Below are 21,319 nucleotides of genomic sequence, written 5' to 3'. Positions count from 1 at the left end.
CAAAGACTGGGTCATTTTTCCAGGATAAAAACAAATGCAAAGTAGCTAAGCAGAGGCAAAATCCTAGAGGAAAACCTGGTTCAGTCTGCTTTCCACCAGTAACTGGAGGATGAATTCACCTTTCAGCAGGACAATAACCTAAAACACAAGGCCAAATATACACTGGAGTTGTTTACCAAGAAGACAGTGAATGTTCCTGAGTGGCCAAGTTACAGTTTTGATTTAAGCCTGCTTGAAGATTGATGGTAAGACTTGAAAGTTGCTGTCCTAGCCATGATCCCCAACACCTTGACATCTTGAAATGAATAATGGGAAAATATTTCACAATCCAGGTGTGCAAAGCTCTTAAGCCCTTGTTCACACTGCAGGCCTTTAATTAAACATTAAACTATTAGCTAGGTAGCTATTTAGCTATTTGCTAGGTAGCTATTAGCTAGGTAGCTATTTAGCTATTAGCTAGGTAGCTATTTAGCTATTAGCTAGGTAGCTATTTAGCTATTAGTGAGGTAACTATTTAGCTATTAGCTAGGTACCTATTTAGCTATTAGCTAGGTAACTATTTAGCTATTAGTGAGGTAACTATTTAGCTATTAGCTAGGTACCTATTTAGCTATTAGTGAGGTAGCTATTTAGTTATTAGCTAGGTACCTATTTAGCTTTCTAGCACATTCACTCATTTGTTTGTAAAAAAACAAAAAAAAACAAGCACGTGTTCTTGTCAAACTGTCAACAGAGTAGCTAGCAAGCAACAAGTTATGCCAAGTAACAGTCTAAAACCACTTGAGGGTAAGTATATCCGATTTCACAGTTTAGACACAAGTCACATGGCCAGGAATCAAATTTGTATCGGACTTCAAACCACCTACGAAGGTGGTTTGAAATGTGGCTTGAAATATCTGATTCCATGTGCTTTTTGGCTGTTCAGGCTGCAGGAAAAATAGCAGATTCGATATGCAAATAAAATTGGACTTGAGTCACATCAAACTGCCAATGTGAACAAGGCTTTAGAGACTTGCCTAATAAGACTCACAGCTGTAATCACTGCCAAAGGTGTTTCTAACATGTATTGACTCAGGGGGGTGAATACTTATCTAATCAAGATATACATTTTTCCTTTTTCATTCATCTTTAAAAATTGTAGAATTTTTCTTCCACTTTGACATTAGAGTATTTTGTGTAGATCGTTGACCAAAAATTATAATTACATCCATTTTAATCCCACTTTGTAACACAATAAAATGTGAAGGAATCCAAGTGGGTGAATACTTATGATAGTCTATGGGCCAGGACCATATAACTAATGTCTAAAATACCCAATTTATCCCTTAAACCTTGTGGCTCGATCCGACCCAGCCTGGTCTCTGCCTGCTACATTACGAGTGTTCCTTTAGTACCCGCTCAGTCGTGTCAGTCATGGCATTATTAAGGAAGTCCTGGTATTGGCTGCTGTGAGATCAGAGAACATCTCCTGTCCACTACCCCCCCCAGTCCCCGTCAGTGCTTCTGAGATGTCTATCTTATCTATCAATCTATCTATCTATCTATCTATCTGACTCTCACTGGTGTGTGGCGCTCAGCCTCATGTTGCTGCTTTGGGATTTCTATATGGGTTCAAGACTGTGAGAAACACACACTCAAGAACACACACTCATTTCCATATTACAGTACCTATAAACAAAGACACAAAGAAACCAGCCAACCAACCACAGCCCTGCATTGTTCACCACCATTGACATGTTGGTCTTCCTTCCTCCTCCTCTCTCACACATTGCCCCTCTCTCTGTGTTCTACTGTATAGCTCTGCACACAGGGTCTGTCTAGGGCCTAGACCATAGAAATGAAATGAATAGAGCAATGCTGCTTTGACGATAGCATTTAAAAAATGGATAACCTGGTGTTCTATTGATTCTAGTTCTGTGGCCTAGACTCTGGGTATAGTAGCTAAGTAGATCAGAAGCGTTTGTTTTTCTTTTGCCCTGCCTGCCGTGGACTCATGTGGAGTATTCTCTGTTTTCATGTCTCCCCTCAAGGTTTCTCCCCCAACAGAATGCTTCTGTTGCCTGTTATGAAAATGCCCGCCTACCCCGTCCCCCACTACTCCTTCTTTTAGAACAGGGACCCCAAAACACCCCACTAGAAGAGAATCAAGTCTTTTTATTTGTCCTACATATGGAGGGAGAAGTGAACAAAAGGACTTGAGCAAAATATGATTTGTAAAAGAAGTGTATTTTGATGATAAAGATTTAAAAAATAAAACTTGAAGGATTTGTACCGTGAATCGTTACCTCATTCTTTTTATATCTAAATTATATCATACTTTTTTGTTATTTGTTGTTTCTCTTCTTAAGTAGGAAAGATTTAGGCCTTGCAATTTGGCACAAAACACATTCTCTGTAAACCTGAGCTGTGTGAAGGATGCATAGGAATTATAATTGAACTGTTGTGGACAAATAAAACCTTTTATATATCCTACAACAATCTGAGCACTGCCTGTTGTCTAACCGAAACAAGGGACAGTAATAGTATATACAGCCTTATGGGCTACACTATTGTAGCACTCTCTATTTGGCTAGAGAAGCTATTTGAAGCTATTTCCTGGTTGGAACAGGAAGTTACATAGGAAGTTGCATGGACTTGACAAGAAACAGGAAATGCTGCTGTTATGAATAGGAGGTAGAGTGTAGGTGAATATGGTGGTGGCATGGGAGCAGAGTTTTTAGCAGTGTAGTGATTCAGTACCAGAGGTCAACATAATTCTAATAATTTGTACACTGTAAATTGACCACAAAATAAATTGTATTTGAAAATGGATATTCTAATAGATCGAAGCTCAGACCCACTGCTATCATTTCATTACAGTTTATTCAGGGAGAATTCCGATTAGAATTTCAGTTTAAATCCTGAATTGACTGAATGAAATGGAATTGACCCTGGTCATGGATATCTTGATGAAATCATCACCTGTCCTGTTCTGTCCTGTCATAATCCTGAGTCTGACCCCTCATAACCCTCAGTACCCTGAGTCTGACCCCTCATAACCCTCAGTACCCTGAGTCTGACCCCTCATAACCCTCAGTACCCTGAGTCTGACCCCTCATAACCCTCGTAACCCCTGAGTCTGACCCCTCTTAACCCCTGAGTCTGACCCCTCTTAACCCCTGAGTCTGACCCCTCGTAACCCCTGAGTCTGACCCCTCGTAACCCCTGAGTCTGACCCCTCGTAACCCCTGAGTCTGACCCCTCGTAACCCCTGAGTCTGACCCCTCGTAACCCCTGAGTCTGACCCCTCGTAACCCTCATAACCCTGAGTCTGACCCCTCGTAACCCTCATAACCCTCACAACCCACTCGCCACTCTCTCATTGCACATTGGGTTCCCGAACCCATTCCGTGAACACCATGCACAGTTCACACAGCAATCTGATATGGCTGCTTAGTTGGCTGGTTCCCCTGAGTCCTATGGAATACACCTACAGCATAGCACTGGACACATGGAAATATGGAACCACAGCTACACACTGGAGAATGGAAAGCAGCAACAAGGGACCCTATCCAACCAATGGAGACTGCTATGTCATTTGTCCTGGGCCCGGTTTCCCGATAGCGATATCATTTATGCTTACGAGTGTTTAACGATGCATCTTTCCTACAACAGACGAAGATGTAATATTTCCCTAAACACCAAGCAGAGAGAACAGTCGCTAGGTGCGTCGTTGGAGCATGTCCATACTGATAGGATTGAAAGAAAGGGAGCGCTGCTCTCGGATCAGCTTTCTCCATGAAAACCTCTCCTAAACATTAAAGTTATTTCACAATACTGACAACGGATCAGCTCCTAGAGAGATTTTACCGCCTACGGCTGCAAATATATAGCCGGCTTATTCTAATGCTTAACCAATTAAATGCACTAAATCACAGATTTGGCAAATCATTGTGCACATGTTACGCTACACATCATGGAATATATTGAGACAAAAACAGACAATAGCCTACAAGTAGTGAAATAGAACTCAGTTGATTGAACATGAAATGTATTTCAATATGATTGAAACAGGTCTATAGCTTACTGTTTACAATTTAATGCAGTCATCTGGTTTTTCATTTGAACCATCTTCTTATACGTCACTTGTTGTATCAATTGCAAAGACATTGGCAACATTGTATTTGTAGTCGACTTTGGTCACAGAGAGACGGATAAACCATGTGATTCTATGTTTAGAGGCGATCTTCTGTGTATAAAGTGACGCTGGAGGGCAAAAACGTATCTAACTACGCACTTAGCTGAGGCAGGCGTTAGAGTACAAGTGTTTTTAAGTGCAACGTTAATAACGATGGTTTTGGGAAACGGCTCTGAGATTTAACAATGCTCCTAAGAAGATTCTGATGTTGAACTTCGCCTTCAGATGGTTTTGGGAAACCGGGCCCTGCTTCATCTCTGTGGTTGTTTTACTTTTTCATTTGTTTTATTGGTGTGTGCATCAGTGTGACTCAGCTGTCCAGTCAGTCCTCTCCCCGGGGGCCAGCTACCGGAGTTTAGCCAGTTCAGTCACAACGCTGCTCCCTACCTGGCCCGATGGCTAACTACACAACAACATACATACTGTTCTGTATACAACACAGTGAAGTCCAACTTGGAATTCATTCAGCATCCATCTATATTTTTACCCAAATATAGATTTTCTGTTAAACCCTAAAAGTGATCTTATATTGACTCCTAAAATATATCTAATATGAGGATATTTGGGTCAATCTGAGAAGGTTGTGTGTCCGTGCTGGCCCGTGGCTGAGAGGATGTGGTCCCCATCACCATTGAGAGAAATGCCCCTTGGGTGGTTATGGTCCCATCTCCATGGTTATCACTGAGGCACAGCCATAGACCAGAGGTCCCAGTGTCCTCTCCAATGGTTGGTTGAAACCAAGCTCAGTGACAGCCAGGGGAAGCCCATTCTGTCTGATCCCAACCCCCCTACCATGGGCTCCCTCTCGCTTCATCTCCCATGGTCTCCCCATCTCTCTTTCTCTCTCTCTCTTCCTCATTTCCTCTCTCTCCTCTCTCATTGGCTCCCCCTCTCTCCCTTTCCCATGGGCTCCTCCTCCTTCCTTTCCCTTTCATGGGCTCTCTCCTCCTCTCTTCCTTTCCGATGGGCTTCCCCTCTCTCCCTTTCCCATTGTCTCTCTCTCTCTCCGGCTCTCTCCTTCTCTCTCTCCTCCTCTCTCCCTTTCCCATGGGCTCCCCCCTCTCCCATGGCCTCTCCCTCTCCTCCATCTCCTCCTCTCTCCCTCTCTCCCATGGGCTTCCCTCTCTTCCTCTCCCTCTCTCTTCCATGGGCTCCCCCTCTCGCTTCATCTCCCACGGGCTCTCCATCTCTCTCTCCCACGGGCTCTCCATCTCTCTCTCCCTATCTTCCTCCCTCTCTCCCATGGGCTCTCTCCCTATCTTCCTCCCTCTCTCTCCCTATCTTCCTCCCTCTCTCCCTCTCCCATGGGCTCTCCATCTCTCTCTCCCTATCTTCCTCCCTCTCTCCCTCTCCCATGGGCGCTCCATCTTTCTCTCCCTCTCCCATGGGCTCTCCATCTCTCTCTTCCTATCTTCCTCCCTCTCTCCCTCTCCCATGGGCTCTCCATCTCTCTCTCCCTATCTTTCTCCCTCTCTCCCTCTCCCATGGGCTCTCCATCTCTCTCTCCCTCTCCATGGGCTCTCCATCTCTCCCTCCCTCTCTCCCTCTCCCATGGGCTCTCCATCTTTCTCTCCCTCTCCCATGGGCTCTCCATCTCTCCCTCCCTCTCTCCCTCTCCCATGGGCTCTCCATCTCTCTCTCCCTATCTTCCTCCCGCTCTCCCTCTCCCACGGGCTCTCCATATCTCTCTCTCCCTATCTGCCTCCCTCTCCCATGGGCTCTCCATCTTTCTCTCCCTCTCCCATGGGCTCTCCATCTCTCTCTCCCTATCTTCCTCCCTCTCTCCCTGTCCCATGGGCTCTCCATCTCTCTCTCCCTATCTTCCTCCATCTCTCCCTCTCCCATGGGCTCTCCCTCTCTTGTCGTGATGGCAGCCATCCTACTATACTCTCTCCAAAATCACAATATTGGATTTGATTTGTCAGAGTTATGTACTAATCACATTGTCTTAAAGAAATCACGTTAAAGCAGCTACATGTCTTATCACATCTCTCTGCTTTAATATTTTAAATGAATGAGTTTGTTTGTTTTTAAATGTCCAATAGTTTTCCGTTTTAATTTTAGTTGGATTGATTTTGTCAGAAAGTGGTAACCGTTGCAACTTAAGTTGTTGATGTCTTTTTTAACCTGACCCCGCCCCGGTGCAATGAAAACCCCACGTACAGCCAGACAGAGCAGAGATAACAACCTATGTCGAGAGTAAGATATGCTGCCTCCTACAGGGCCACCACAGTAATTACACGCTCTGTCTCTGCTCTTCTCCTCACTGTAGGTGGTCTTTTCATTGACAATCCCTTTTACCAGGCTCGGACCATCGCACCATTTATTATTCAGTTGGGTCCTCAAGATCTCTTCTCTGACTTCTAGAACCATCAGGTTGTGTTGCTTCTAAACTATCTGACAACAGTGCTGCTCCAGGCTTGCCCTTTGACCCAGCAGGCTGTCTGTCTGTCTGTCTCCCACCATCATTTACAGAGCCAGCGAGTGGTCAAACTGAACTCCTCTCACTCTGTTCTGTCTCCTCACGACCCAAATCAATAGAAACAAACCTAAAGAAAGCAATATTTGATTGGACTTTAAAAAAATCTCAGCTGCGTCAAAACTAAAAGCTGAGGACCTTGATCTTTGGGTCTTTTTCTTATATAGCAATACGACACCTGAACTGTTTTGGCTTCAAGCTTACTTGAGATGATGTGAATGTTCCATTGAGTCTTACACAAGCACAGCGTTGCAATATATCACTTCAATTGTATATTCACTGAGTGTATGTGTGCCTATACCATGGAATATATGCATTTATATGTCTGGTATACGTTTCTATAAATATGTATTACATGTGTTGATATAATTTATGATGTACATATGTAAATATATGATATACTTATTGTTGGTATAAATGATTTTAGAAAGTGATATGTAATCACAATCCCACATTATAGAGTTGTTCTTCTTCCAGGTTGATGCACACTGAGAAATGGACTTTACTCTAGTACTGGACATGCAATATAAACCTGTTTCTTAATGTGCTTCTAGAATAGCTTAGTGATTTCTCCTTCCTTTCACCTGGAAATCTTCTCGTCTGAGCCTTTCACTAGCACGGCCTGATCAGACGAGAGGCGCTCGCTCACTCAACCTTGTAAACCGACCGCCCTCTCTCCCACACGTACACACGGCACATACACACGCACTTCCTGTGTGACACTACAAACACACAACCTCCTGTTTACGTCCTGTCAGAAAGCACACTTTTCTCAGTGGAACATTTCTCACAGCGCCACTGTCTCTCTGCTCACAGGGTATCCTGTACTGCACCGTACGCTTTGTCCTGTTAATAAGCTGGGTGTGTTGGGCAGCTAGAGTAACTGAACACAGAAACCCCCTCCTAGACAGGACCAACCACGGTCCTCTGTCTCTCTGCTCACAGGGTATCCTGTACTGCACCGTACGCTTTGTCCTGTTAATAAGCTGGGTGTGTTGGGCAGCTAGAGTAACTGAACACAGAAACCCCCTCCTAGACAGGACCAACCACGGTCCTCTGTCTCTCTCATGCCTACAGCATGAACGTGGGACCAAAAGCACAGTTCACAGTTTGTCTGCTTGATAAGGTGATTGGTGGCCCAGTTACTTTAAGTAAAGCATGCTACTCAGACAAACCAACACACAGGGCTTATTACTGTCAACTCAGTCGCAGACCAACCAGCCTTGTCACTATGAAACAGTCCAACCACACATTGATTAATGGCTACATCTAATTATAATGTATACTCTGACATTATGTACATTAACTGTACATTAGATATATAAATATATCTAGTTTATATATTTATATACTATATACACTACCGGTCAAAAGTTTTAGAACACCTTCTCATTCCAGGGTTTTTCTTTTTTTGTACTATTTTCTACATTGTAGACTAATTGTGAAGACATCAAAACTATGAAATAACACATATGGAATCATGTAGTAACCAAAAAACTGTTAAACAACTCAAAAAATATTCAAATAGCCACCCTTTGCCTTGATGACAGCTTTGCACACTCTTGGAATTCTCTCAACCAGCTTCACCTGGAAAGCTTTTCCAACAGTCTTGAAGGAGTTCTCACATATGCTGAGCACTTGCTGGCTGCCTTTCCTTCACTCTGCAGTCTGACTCATCCCAAACCATCTCAATTTGGTTGAGATTGGGTGATTGTGGAGGCCAGGTCATCTGATGCAGCACTCCATCACTCTCCTTCTTGGTCAAATATCCTTTACACAGCCTGGAGCTGTGTTGGGTCATTGTCCTGTTGAAAAACAAATGATACTCCCACTAAGGCCAAACCATATGGGATGGCATATCACTGCAGAATGCTGTGGTAGCCATGCTGGTTAAGTGTGCCTTGAATTCTAAATAAATCACAGACAGTGTCACCAGCAAAGCACCCCCACACCATAACACCTCCTCCTCCATGCTTCACAGTGGGAAATACACATGTGGAGATCATCCATTCACCCATACCGCATCTCACAAAGACACTGCGGTTGGAACCAAAAAACTCAAATTTGGACTCTAGACCAAATAACAATTTTCCACCAGTCTAATGTCCATTTCTCGTGTTTCTTAGCTCAAGCAAGTCTCTTCTTCTTATTGGTGTCTTTAGTTGTGGTTTCTTTGCAGCAATTTGACCATGAAGGCCTGCTTCACACAGTCTCCTCTGAACAGTTCATGTTGAAATGTGTCTGTTACTTGAACTCTGTGAAGCATTTATTTGGGCTGCAATTTCTGAGGCTGGTAACTCTAATGAACTTATCCTCTGCAGCAGAGGTAACTCTGGCTCTTCCTTTCCTGTGGTGGTCCTCATGAGAGACAGTTTCATCATAGCACTTGGTTTTTGCGACTGCACTTGAAGAAACTTTAAACGTTTTTGAAATTTTCTGTATTGACTAACCTTCATGTCTTAAAGTAATGATGCACTGTCGTTTCTCTTTGCTTATTTGAGCTGTTCCTGCCATAATATGGACTTGGTCTTTTACCAAAAAGGCCTCTCTTCTGTATACCCCCCCTTATCACAACACAACTGATTGGCTCAAACGCAAATTCATTTTTAACAAGGCACACCTGTTAATTGAAATGCATTCCAGATAACTACCTCATGAAGCTGGTTGAGAGAATGCCAAGCTGTCATCAAGGCAAAGAGTGGAAGTTGAAGAATCTCAAATATAAAATATATTTTGACTTGTTTAACACTTTTTTGGTTACTACATGTTATTTCATAGTGTTGATGTCTTCACTATTATTCTACAATGTAGAAAATAGTACAAATAAAGAAAAACCCTTGAATGGGTAGGTGTTCTTAAACTTTGGACCGGTTGTGTAGTATACTACACTACATTGATATGTTATATCTAACTGATCAGGTGAAACCATAGTAAACTGTAGTTGATATGAGTTTGTGTGGGGTTAAGTTAGTGTATGGTGGTGATGATGGTGAACTACAGTGCCCAGCAAGATTATCAACTCAGCCTCAAGGCCATATTACCTGGTCTTGAATAAGTGGACATCCTACTGTGTAACAGGATAAATCACTACATTCGTCCTATATCAATATGAATTACAAACTATAGAATCAGATAAGGTATATTGTTGTTTTTTAAATCGTATTTATATAAAAGCTGCTAACATAATGTTCAATCAACCACAAATCAACATTTCGCTAGTACATTCTGTAATATCACTTTGTTATCCTTAAAGTTGCACTATGCAGAAATCGCTCCTCCATTTCCTGGTTGCTAAAACTAATATTTTGCCTAATTTAACCCTAATAGTTCACCTAATTTCAGTTTATGTGACAAAATAAGATAGTATAGAGAATCATTGTACCATCTGAACTGCTGTGAAATCTATTTTCCATAATCAATATTGTTGTTTCAGCTGTTTGAAGCTGGTGTACAAAACCGAAAGTACAATACACAAAAACAAAACTTAAGAACATGAAGCATAGAAATAGCCCACATAGAACAGATCTACCGCTTCTTAGACTTGCTTTCAAGTAGAATGGTAGATCTATGTCTCACATTTCTATGTGAATTTGGTGGGGTTGCCCAAAAATGTACATATTGCCACTTTAAAGTAAATGCACTAGGCTGATACGAATATATCCATAACTAAATGATCTGACAACTGGCTATTGCCTAGACAATACACATCCCAAAAGGAATGCACGTTATTGAAGCATAGCTTTCTAGCATTGGTTGGTGGGTCACATCTTCACAAACATATGGTATGTATTTATGTATGTAGCTTCAGTTGCTAAGAGCTTCTGATGTTAGGTCCTCGCCACTCTTCTGGATGTTCAACATGACAGCCTTTAAAAAATACAACTTCAGTCGGAAGGAAACGGATCAACTATTACAGAATGTAACCTTACATCAAAACCTTTGGTTCTTCTTATGCATCTTCATGGCAGTTTGATCTTCAGAGTTTGTCATTTTAAATGTTTTTTATTTTCTTTTGTTTTTTAAAATCATGTGGGAAAAGTTATTGAGCCTCAGTGTAATTTTGAAGATGAATAACTTAAATCAATCTTTTAGGGCAGAAATCCTGTTAAGTCTGAATGACATCATGGGTAAGTTATTGTTGAGTTATACGCATCACAGTTATACGCATCACAGTTATACGCATCACAGTTAGACGCATCACAGTTAGACGCATCACAGTTAGACGCATCACAGTTAGACGCATCACAGTTAGACGCATCACAGTTAGACGCATCACAGTTAGACGCATCACAGTTAGACGCATCACAGTTAGACGCATCACCGTTAGACGCATCACAGTTATACGCAGCAAGTAAAAGATCAAACTGAACTAAACTATATCTACATTTCAATGTTCCGTCATTTGGTAATGATCGGGGGTTGTCAAACACACAAGCCCCTTTCTGATCCTAAGTGTTTGTGTACCAGTAATTGAAATTCATCAGTCAGCTGGAAACGAATCACTCCGCTTGATTAAGTGATAGCCAATCACAATTATTCATTAAATGATAGCCAATCATTCCTATTGATTAGGCTCCTGGTACCAGTGTCTAATTGAGAATGTGTATAACCCTAACTCATGCAGAGTAAATCTCCAACCAAAGCCTCACATGGAGAAAAACAACTGCAGGGATAGTCCATTGAGAACCAATGGGATATTCCAATTCATGGTTCTGAGAGGGTTTAGTCCCAAGCCGACGTACCAACCTGTTTATCTCACATTTCACTCCTTGTTTTCCATGTCATTACTAAACAAGTGGCAATGACACAGAGTAAAAGGAGTGGAGGTTAGCTAAACAGACTGGTTCCCAGGCTAGTTAGTCCCATGACTGCCTGAAAGCCATATGGCACAGACTGGTTCCCAGGCTAGTTAGTCCCATGACTGCCTGAAAGCCATATGGCACAGAGTAAAAGGAGTGGAGGTTAGCTAAACAGACTGGTTCCCAGGCTAGTTAGTCCCATGACTGCCTGAAAGCCATATGGCACAGAGTAAAAGGAGTGGAGGTTAGCTAAACAGACTGGTTCCCAGGCTAGTTAGTCCCATGACTGCCTGAAAGCCATATGGCACAGAGTAAAAGGAGTGGAGGTTAGCTAAACAGACTGGTTCCCAGGCTAGTTAGTCCCATGACTGCCTGAAAGCCATATGGCACAGAGTAAAAGGAGTGGAGGTTAGCTAAACAGACTGGTTCCCAGGCTAGTTAGTCCCATGACTGCCTGAAAGCCATATGGCACAGAGTAAAAGGAGTGGAGGTTAGCTAAACAGACTGGTTCCCAGGCTAGTTAGTCCCATGACTGCCTGAAAGCCATATGGCACAGAGTAAAAGGAGTGGAGGTTAGCTAAACAGACTGGTTCCCAGGCTAGTTAGTCCCATGACTGCCTGAAAGCCATATGGCACAGAGTAAAAGGAGTGGAGGTTAGCTAAACAGACTGGTTCCCAGGCTAGTTAGTCCCATGACTGCCTGAAAGCCAGAGTAAAAGGAGTGGAGGTTAGCTAAACAGACTGGTTGGCACAGAGTAAAAGGAGTGGAGGTTAGCTAAACAGACTGGTTCCCAGGCTAGTTAGTCCCATGACTGCCTGAAAGCCATATGGCACAGAGTAAAAGGAGTGGAGGTTAGCTAAACAGACTGGTTCCCAGGCTAGTTAGTCCCATGACTGCCTGAAAGCCATATGGCACAGAGTAAAAGGAGTGGAGGTTAGCTAAACAGACTGGTTCCCAGGCTAGTTAGTCCCATGACTGCCTGAAAGCCATATGGCACAGAGTAAAAGGAGTGGAGGTTAGCTAAACAGACTGGTTCCCAGGCTAGTTAGTCCCATGACTGCCTGAAAGCCATATGGCACAGAGTAAAAGGAGTGGAGGTTAGCTAAACAGACTGGTTCCCAGGCTAGTTAGTCCCATGACTGCCTGAAAGCCATATGGCACAGAGTAAAAGGAGTGGAGGTTAGCTAAACAGACTGGTTCCCAGGCTAGTTAGTCCCATGACTGCCTGAAAGCCATATGGCACAGAGTAAAAGGAGTGGAGGTTAGCTAAACAGACTGGTTCCCAGGCTAGTTAGTCCCATGACTGCCTGAAAGCCATATGGCACAGAGTAAAAGGAGTGGAGGTTAGCTAAACAGACTGGTTCCCAGGCTAGTTAGTCCCATGACTGCCTGAAAGCCATATGGCACAGAGTAAAAGGAGTGGAGGTTAGCTAAACAGACTGGTTCCCAGGCTAGTTAGTCCCATGACTGCCTGAAAGCCATATGGCACAGAGTAAAAGGAGTGGAGGTTAGCTAAACAGACTGGTTCCCAGGCTAGTTAGTCCCATGACTGCCTGAAAGCCATATGGCACAGAGTAAAAGGAGTGGAGGTTAGCTAAACAGACTGGTTCCCAGGCTAGTTAGTCCCATGACTGCCTGAAAGCCATATGGCACAGAGTAAAAGGAGTGGAGGTTAGCTAAACAGACTGGTTCCCAGGCTAGTTAGTCCCATGACTGCCTGAAAGCCATATGGCACAGAGTAAAAGGAGTGGAGGTTAGCTAAACAGACTGGTTCCCAGGCTAGTTAGTCCCATGACTGCCTGAAAGCCATATGGCACAGCACTTGTGATGGCTGGCTGGGCTAACTCGGACAGGCTCCTCTCGGGTTCGATTGTTCACAGCAGAGCTGAGTCCTATTTAGTGTTGTGTGGTTTTACCTCAATCTTTATTGTTTCGGACCTCTAGAAGTTATGTTTGTCTTAGAATTTAAAAAATCAGGCTTTACGGTCAGAAAGTCATGGGGGGGGCGACCCCATTAACACAACATTCTGTTCTCTCTCTCTCTGAGGGCTGTGTGTTGTTGAGACATGCTCTGACCAGATGGCCTTTGTGAATAATAGACTACTGGATGTCAACTAAGTGTTGGTTGGCTTTAAATGTCTCCCTCTGACCGTCGGGGTCTTTTGACCCATGCCTCTGCTCCCTAAGGGGCCACAATACAAAGCAATGTTTCTCAGTAGCCTACACTGGGTTCAAAACTATTTTACATCATTTAACATACTTCAACTGGGCTTGTGCTTGCCTGGTGCAATGGAACCAGTGGAATAGTCGCAAAAGTGCAAACCCAGCCCATCTGGCACTCCAGACAGGATACAGTTAAAAGTATTTAAAAAATATTTCAAATAGTTTTTGTAGTACATTGTAACCTGTAGTGTAGTGGAGAGAGCCGAGCCTCAGTTACTGCATTTTCAATGGGTAGATTGTACTACTGCACACACAGCTCTATATTCTAGCATATATTATGAGATCCACGTGATGAGAAGACCAGGCAGAATATATAAATGGCTTGAAATACACTACATGACCAAAAGTATGTGGACACCTGCTTGTCGAGTATCTCGTTCCAAAATCATGGGCATTAATATAGAGTTGGTCCCCCCTTTGCTGCTATAACAGCCTCCACTCTTCTGGGAAGGCTTTCCACTAGATGTTGGGGACTTGCTTCCATTAAGCCACAAGCGCATTAGTGAGGTCGGGCACTAATGTTGTGCGATTAGTCCTGGCTCACAATCGGTGTTCCAATTCATCCCAAAGGTGTTCGATGGGGTTAAGGTCAGGACTCTGTGCAGGCTAGTCAAGTTCTTCCACACCGATCTTGACAAACCATTTCTGTATGGACCTCGCTTTGTGCACTGGGGCACTGTCATGCTGAAACAGGAAAGGGCCTTCCCCAAACTGTTGCCACAAAGTTGGAAGCACAGAACGTCTAGAACGTCATTGTAGGCTCTAGCGTTACGATTTCCCTTCGCTGGAACTAAGGGGCCTAGCCCGAACCATGAGCAACAGCCCCAGACCATTAGACTTCCTCCACCACAGTTGGCACTATGCATTGGGACAGGTAGTGTTCTCCTGGCATCCGCCAAACCCAGATTCGACTGTTGGACTGCCAGATGGTGAAGCATGATTCATCACTCCAGGGAACACGCTTCCACTGCTCGGCCATGGAAACCAATTTATGAAGCTCCTGATGAACAGTTATTGTGCTGACGTTGATTCCAGAGGCAGTTTGGAACTCGGTAGTAAGTGTTGCAACCGAGGACAGGTGATTTTACCCGCTATGTGCTTCAGCATAGCCTCGGCATTCTGTGAGCTTGTGTGGCCTACCACTTCGCAGCTGAGCTGTTGTTGCTCTTAGATGTTTCCACTTCACAATAACAGCACTTACAGTTGACCGTGGCAGCTCTAGCAGGGCAGAAATTTGACAATGTGGCATCCTATGACGGTGCCACGTTGAAAGTCACTGAGCTATTCTACTGCCAATGTTTGTCTATGGAGATTGCATGGCGGTGTGCTCGATTTTATACATCTGTCAGCAACTGGTGTGGCTGAATTAGCCAAATCCACTAATTTTAAGGGTTGTCCACATACTTTTGTATAAATAGTGTATATTGCAATAATGAGGATATCATTCATTCATTTAAGTCATTTAGCAGACGCTCTTATCCAGAGCGACTTACAATCTTTTAGTTGGGATAATAAGGAATATCACAGCCATGGTTAATTGGCTTGTTGATGATGAACAATGATTATGTTTGTTTGTTTGATATTGTTTGATTTGTGTGACGGATTGTACATTACAATCCGGGTTGTTAGAGCCCTGAATGCTGATTGGCTGAAAGCCGTGGTATATCAGACGGATTGTACATTACAATCCGGGTTGTTAGAGCCCTGAATGCTGATTGGCTGAAAGCCGTGGTATATCAGTAAAACATTTTTTTACTGTTCTAATTATGTTGGTAACCAGTTTATATAATAGCAATAAGGCACCTCAGGGGTTTGTGGTATATGGCCAATATACCCCAGCTAAGGGCTGTATCCAGGCATTCCGCGTTGCGTCGTGCTTAAGAACAGCCATTAGCCGTGATATATTGGCCATATACCACAAACCCCTTAGGTGCCTTATTGCTGAAATATAACCTTGTCCCTCCCGATGTCCCCTAAACTGTCCCTATGATAGGTCCTCCTGCCTGACATGGGATACAACAAGCACAAAACCACATTAGCAATATTCTACCACCTCCTACTCAGGGCCCACCGGACACACACGCACACACACACACACACACACTGTAGCCGGAGTTATTCCAGCCCACCTCACAATCACCCACCCTTATCATCCTCCTCCTCGTCGCGCACATCCTCAGTACTATAACACACAGTGTAGACTCTTCTCCTATGGGGCTCTACTACTCCAGCTCAACGATTGTATTTAGGGTAAGCCACAGGCTGTTACTGAAGATATACTGCGGGAATGGAGCCATTTGTTCCAGAGGAATGACTTCCACCCCCCATAAACCTTGTCTAAATGTACCTTGGTGCTTTACAATGGGCTGTAGCTGTGTATAGACTTCTTGTAAAGTGGTTTACTTATGTTTTGTTTATATGTGGAAATCTTCCTACAGCTATCATGATTCACTGAGAGAGAGGGGGACTTGTGTGTGGGACTAGGACAAAGTAGAATGCCGGGAATTCAATTTTGTGATCCAGCCTGCAGCAGTTCTGAAATATGAGTCAGATCTGGTTTTGGCTTATGAGAGCGAGGCTTCCCAAAATGAAAATGCTGAACTGGAACGTTTTCTTCATGTCCGTCCATGCTCTAAATAGCCGCTTCACATAGTTCAGGGTTAAAGTCTCTCACAGTCTGGGAGATAGTCTGTCACAAGTAGAAAACCCATCCCATGTGCAATATTACAATATCCTGGCTGTCGATCGAAACGCTTTGGTTTGGAATGTACACTGTTGTTGTAGAGTAGAATGTATAGCCATAGCAGAGCTACAGTAATTGCATTTTTGTAAAGACATATATATATATATATATATATATATATATATATATATACACACCTTTTTTAAACTACTTGTGTGAGTCATTTGGGCACTTCCTGCCTGGTTTGTGTTTACATTTCTAATTATTATTCTCTTATTTATTTACAATGTTTTTGGAGCGTGGCGTCTTCTGAGCGATGGACTCGTCCCTCCATCTTTCTGATTTTTTTGCCACAAAAGTAACTCCATAGAAATCAGCCCAGCCCGACTTGTCAGAGTTGTGCGTTTCATACTTTTTATTATAATCATGTGGCATAAAATAATAAAGTATATAAATTTGAACTATAAAGTTATAATCAACAAGGTAATCCAATGTGAAGTGGTGATTGTGCACAAACCTCTGTGAGCGAGCTGTGCTTAAATATAGAAGCTATTCATTCGAAATGATGGCAGTAGATGTTTGCTAGCTGTGATATTAAATTATTAGTAGTCACCATGGTGATATGTTTGTCACTGTGTTTGCCATCATTTATGCTTGAAAAAATAAAAATTGCTTAATATTATTTTAAGTGTCAAACCTTTTTTACATTACCATGAAATAAATGCAGACTATAAACCATTTTTGCTGTGTGGTGTATTATTTTAATATCCTTGTCTCTTTTCCTTCAGAAGCAGAGATTGAATGTTTTACAGCTAGTTTGATGGAAGTTATGATAGTGGAGACCGAACAGTATGTAAAAGGCTGTATATAAGGCTGAGTATATAAAAGGCTGTAGTTAAGGCTAAGTATGTAAAAGGCTGTATATAAGGCTGAGTATATAAAAGGCCGTATATAAGGCTGAGTATATAAAAGGCTGTATATAAGGCTGACTATGTAAAAGGCTGTATATAAGGCTGAGTATATAAAAGGCTGTATATAAGGCTGAGTATATAAAAGGCTGTATATAAGGCTGAGTATGTAAAAGGCTGTATATAAGGCTGAGTATATAAAAGGCTGTATATAAGGCTGAGTATATAAAAGGCTGTATATGTAAAAGGCTGTATATAAGGCTGAGTATATAAAAGGCTGTATATAAGGCTGAGTATATAAAAGGCTGAGTATATATAAGGCTGAGTATATAAAAGGCTGTATATAAGGCTGAGTATATAAAAGGCTGTATATGTAAAAGGCTGAGTATGTAAAAGGCTGTATATAAGGCTGAGTATGTAAAAGGCTGTATATAAGGCTGAGTATATAAAAGGCTGTATATAAGGCTGAGTATGTAAAAGGCTGTATATAAGGCTGTATATGTAAAAGGCTGTATATTAAAGTCTGATTATATACAGTGCATTCAGAAAGTATTCAGACCCCTTGACTTGTTCCACATTTTGTTGCGTTACAGCCTTATTCTAAAATTAATTAAATCAATCTACACCCAATACCCCATAATTTACAAAAATATCTAAAAACCTGTTTTTGCTTTGTCATTATGGGGTATTGTGTGTAAAAATACTTTACAAACTGGGTCGTTCGAGCCATGAATGCTGATTGGCTGACAGCCGTGGTATATCAGACCATATGCTGAGTAGGCCGAGTATAGAAGGCTAAGTATATAAGGCTGTATATAAATGTATTTATTTTTACATTTAACTAGGCAAGTAAGTTAAGAACAAATTCTTATTTACTACGACAGTCTACCGGGGAACAGTAAGTTAACTGCCTTGTTCAGGGACAGAACGACAGATTTTTACCTTGTCAGCTCCAGCAACCTTTTGGTTACTGGCCCAACGCTCCAACCACTAGGCTACCTGCCGTATAAAAGAGTAGAAGAATATACTAGGGCTGCTAGATCTTACATCTAATACTGAACTAAAATATAAACACAACATGTAAAGTCTTGGTTCCATATATCATGAGCTGAAATAAAAGATCTCAGAAATGTTCCATAGACACAAAAAACATATTTCTCTCAAATGTTGTGCGTGAATTTGTTTACCTCCCTGTTAGTGAGGATTTCTCCTTTGCCGAGATAATCCATCCACCTGACAGGTGTGGCATATCAACAAGTTGATTAAACCGCATGATCATTACACAGGTGCACCTTGTGTAGTTTTGTCACACAACACAACACCACAGATGTCTTAAGTTTTGAAGGAGCGGGCAATTGGTATGCTGATGGCAGGAATGTCCACCAGAACTGTTGCCAGAGAATTGAACGTTCATTTCTCTACCATAAGCTGCCTCCTACGTCATTTTAAAGAATTTGATAGTACGTCCAACCGGCCTCACAACCGCAGACCATGTGTAACCACAGCAGCCCAGGACCTCCACATCTGGCTTCTTCATCTGCGGGATCGTCTGAGACCAGCCACTCAGACAGCTGATGAAACTGAGGAGTATTTCTGTCTGTAATAAAGCCCCTTTGTTGGGAAAAACTCATTCTGGTTGGCTGGGCCTGGTTCCACAGTGGGTGGGCCTGGCTCCCCAGTGGGTGGGCCTGGTTCCACAGTGGGTGGGCCTGGCTCCCCAGTGGGTGGGCGCCCCTGCCCAGTCGTGAAATCCTTAGATTAGAGCCTAATTTATTCATTTAAATTGACTGATTTCCTCAAATGAAATTGTTGCGTGTTGCATTTATATTTTTAGTTCAGTATAGTTCGATGCAAGTCACGATGATAGTGTCCAAGGCAAAGGTTGAACAACATACCAGGGATTGTAGGTATTTTTTCTCAGAAGTAATGATTGAATCTTGTTTTACAGTTAGTTTGATGATAATTGGGGCGGATGAGGAGGCTAAAGGGTCTATTAGGCCTGGGGTAGTTGAGGAAAACAATTTACATCTTAAGTCATACCATGGCTGTGATAGTGGGGACCGATTTGAAGGCTGAGTAATGAACTAGGGGGTAGTTGTGCAAAACGGCTGTCAATCACACGCATTGCTGCATAGCTTCTGAGTGAGTCAACGTATTACATGACATCTCTAATGACATCTCCAATATTCAACGCTAGGGGGGTCTGTAAACGATCATCTTGAGTCATTACATACACCCTCCAGCACACACACACATGGCTAGAACCTCAAATGACTGTTAGTATACACTTCAATTAAAACGTATTCTGAGGATCACTCAGTCTGTTATCCTTTCTCTTCTCCCTCTTATCACATCTCCAATAAAACTCCTGTCCTTTTTTGAGCACTGTGTTACAAATCAGGCGGTTACTTAACAAGATATTAGTTGTATAAGTAACGGTCACATATTCCTGATACTCGCCCCTGTGTGTGAGGCCCTGTTTGTCCATCGGAACCGGGTTCAAATACTATTGCAACTCTCCTATTTGTTTCCTTGCACCTGTTAAACTCAATCAAGCCCAGCTAAAGCATTTAACATGATTTGAAAAGGTATTTGAACCCAGGTCTGCTGTCCATGCTGAAATTAGTTTCTGTTTGGTAAGACGACACCAGTCCATCAGCACAGTAATCTGAGGCTTGTTGCATTATAAACAAACTGACACAACCTGATCCTCCAAGATTCTGCAGATACACTGAGTGTACAAATCATTAGGAACACCTTCCTAATATTGAGTTGAACCCCCTTTAGCCCTCAGAATAGCCTCAATTCATCGGTATGTACTCTACAGGGTATGTACTCTACAAGGCAGGTACTATACAAGGCATGTACTATACAAGGTGTCTAAAGTGTTTCACAGGGATACATACTGGCCCATGTTGAATCCAATGCTTCCCACAGTTGTGTCAATTTGGCTGGATTTCCTTTGGGTGGAGGACCATTCTTGATACACATGGGAAACTGTTGAGCATGAAAAACCCAGCAGCATTGCAGTTCTTGACACAAACCGGTGCACCTGGCACCTACTACTATACGCCGTTCACAGGAACGTAAACATTTTGTCTTGCCCATTCACCCTCTGAATGGTACACATTCACAATCCATGTCTCAATTGTCTCAAGGCTAAAACATCCTTCTTTAACCTGGCTCGTCCCCTTCATCTACATTGATTGGTGGATTTAATAAGTGACATCAATAAGAGATCATAGTTTTCACCTTGATTGACCTGGTCAGTCTATGTCATGGAAAGAGCAGGTGTTGTGTACACTCAGTGTAGATTAGATTACACCTCACAGGCCTTCTGACTCTGACCCAACACTCCTGACAAGGGCAGATTCCTCCAACTCTGACCCAACACTCCTGACAAGGCCAGATCCCTCCAACTCTGACCCAACACTCCAGACAAGGCCAGATCTCTCCAACTCTGACCTAACTTATGCTCAAGGACAGGGCCAGATCCTTCCAACTCTGAACAAATTTAGGCTAACGGACAGTGCCAGATTAGCTGGATGGACTGAAGCCTATTCTCAATTTGTGATTAATCTCGTCTTCTCTGTCGCCTCCCTCCTCTCATCCAATTAATTTTGAGAAGGAGGTGAGGAGAGAGCACATGAGGAATCAAGGAAAGACGCATTGAAAAAGGAAAAGTATAGGACCACCCAACATCTACACTGACAGATAGAACACTGATGAGGAAGGAACAGGTGTAGAGAACTTGATTTGCACTGTAAGGAGCCGCTAATAGAGGCTGATTTAGCTGCTGCTCTGGGTAAATATCTCCCCCTCCTTGTTCAGCAGTGTGGATATAGGAGGCCAGAGCTGTTTATCAGAGACACCGTCCATCTGGGAAAGTAATCAGGAACAGCGGACGGGTTTTGGTATACACACACACACACACACACAGAGTGCGAACAGCTCCGTGACCAGGCCCAGGATTCTCCTATTTTAGACTCTGGAGACTGCCACATGTGTTAAGCAGAGGTGATAAAGGGTCTGAGCTGGAGATAGTAGGG

General features: G+C 42.8%; 1 protein-coding gene across 7 annotated transcripts in view; it reads left to right on the top strand.

Moving 5' to 3' along the window:
- LOC115120192 (spermatid perinuclear RNA-binding protein-like) overlaps positions 1-7,199 on the top strand; it is a 186,320-nt gene extending 179,121 nt beyond the window's left edge. For 5 of the 7 annotated variants that reach the window (XM_065007564.1, XM_065007569.1, XM_065007567.1 and 2 more), the window contains one exon: positions 6,450-7,199. In XM_065007564.1, the coding sequence (XP_064863636.1) occupies positions 6,450-6,544 (95 nt within the window). In that variant the 3' untranslated portion in view covers positions 6,545-7,199. Of the gene's footprint in view, positions 1-2,030; positions 2,279-6,449 lie in introns of those variants that run through there. The other 2 variants (XM_065007568.1, XM_065007566.1) reach the window with 1 other exon arrangement.
- Positions 7,200-21,319: the final 14,120 nt, after the last annotated feature.

Source organism: Oncorhynchus nerka, linkage group LG22, assembly GCF_034236695.1.
Source record: "Oncorhynchus nerka isolate Pitt River linkage group LG22, Oner_Uvic_2.0, whole genome shotgun sequence".
Taxonomy (NCBI): domain Eukaryota; kingdom Metazoa; phylum Chordata; class Actinopteri; order Salmoniformes; family Salmonidae; genus Oncorhynchus; species Oncorhynchus nerka.
This window is presented reverse-complemented; position numbering and strand designations above follow the sequence as displayed.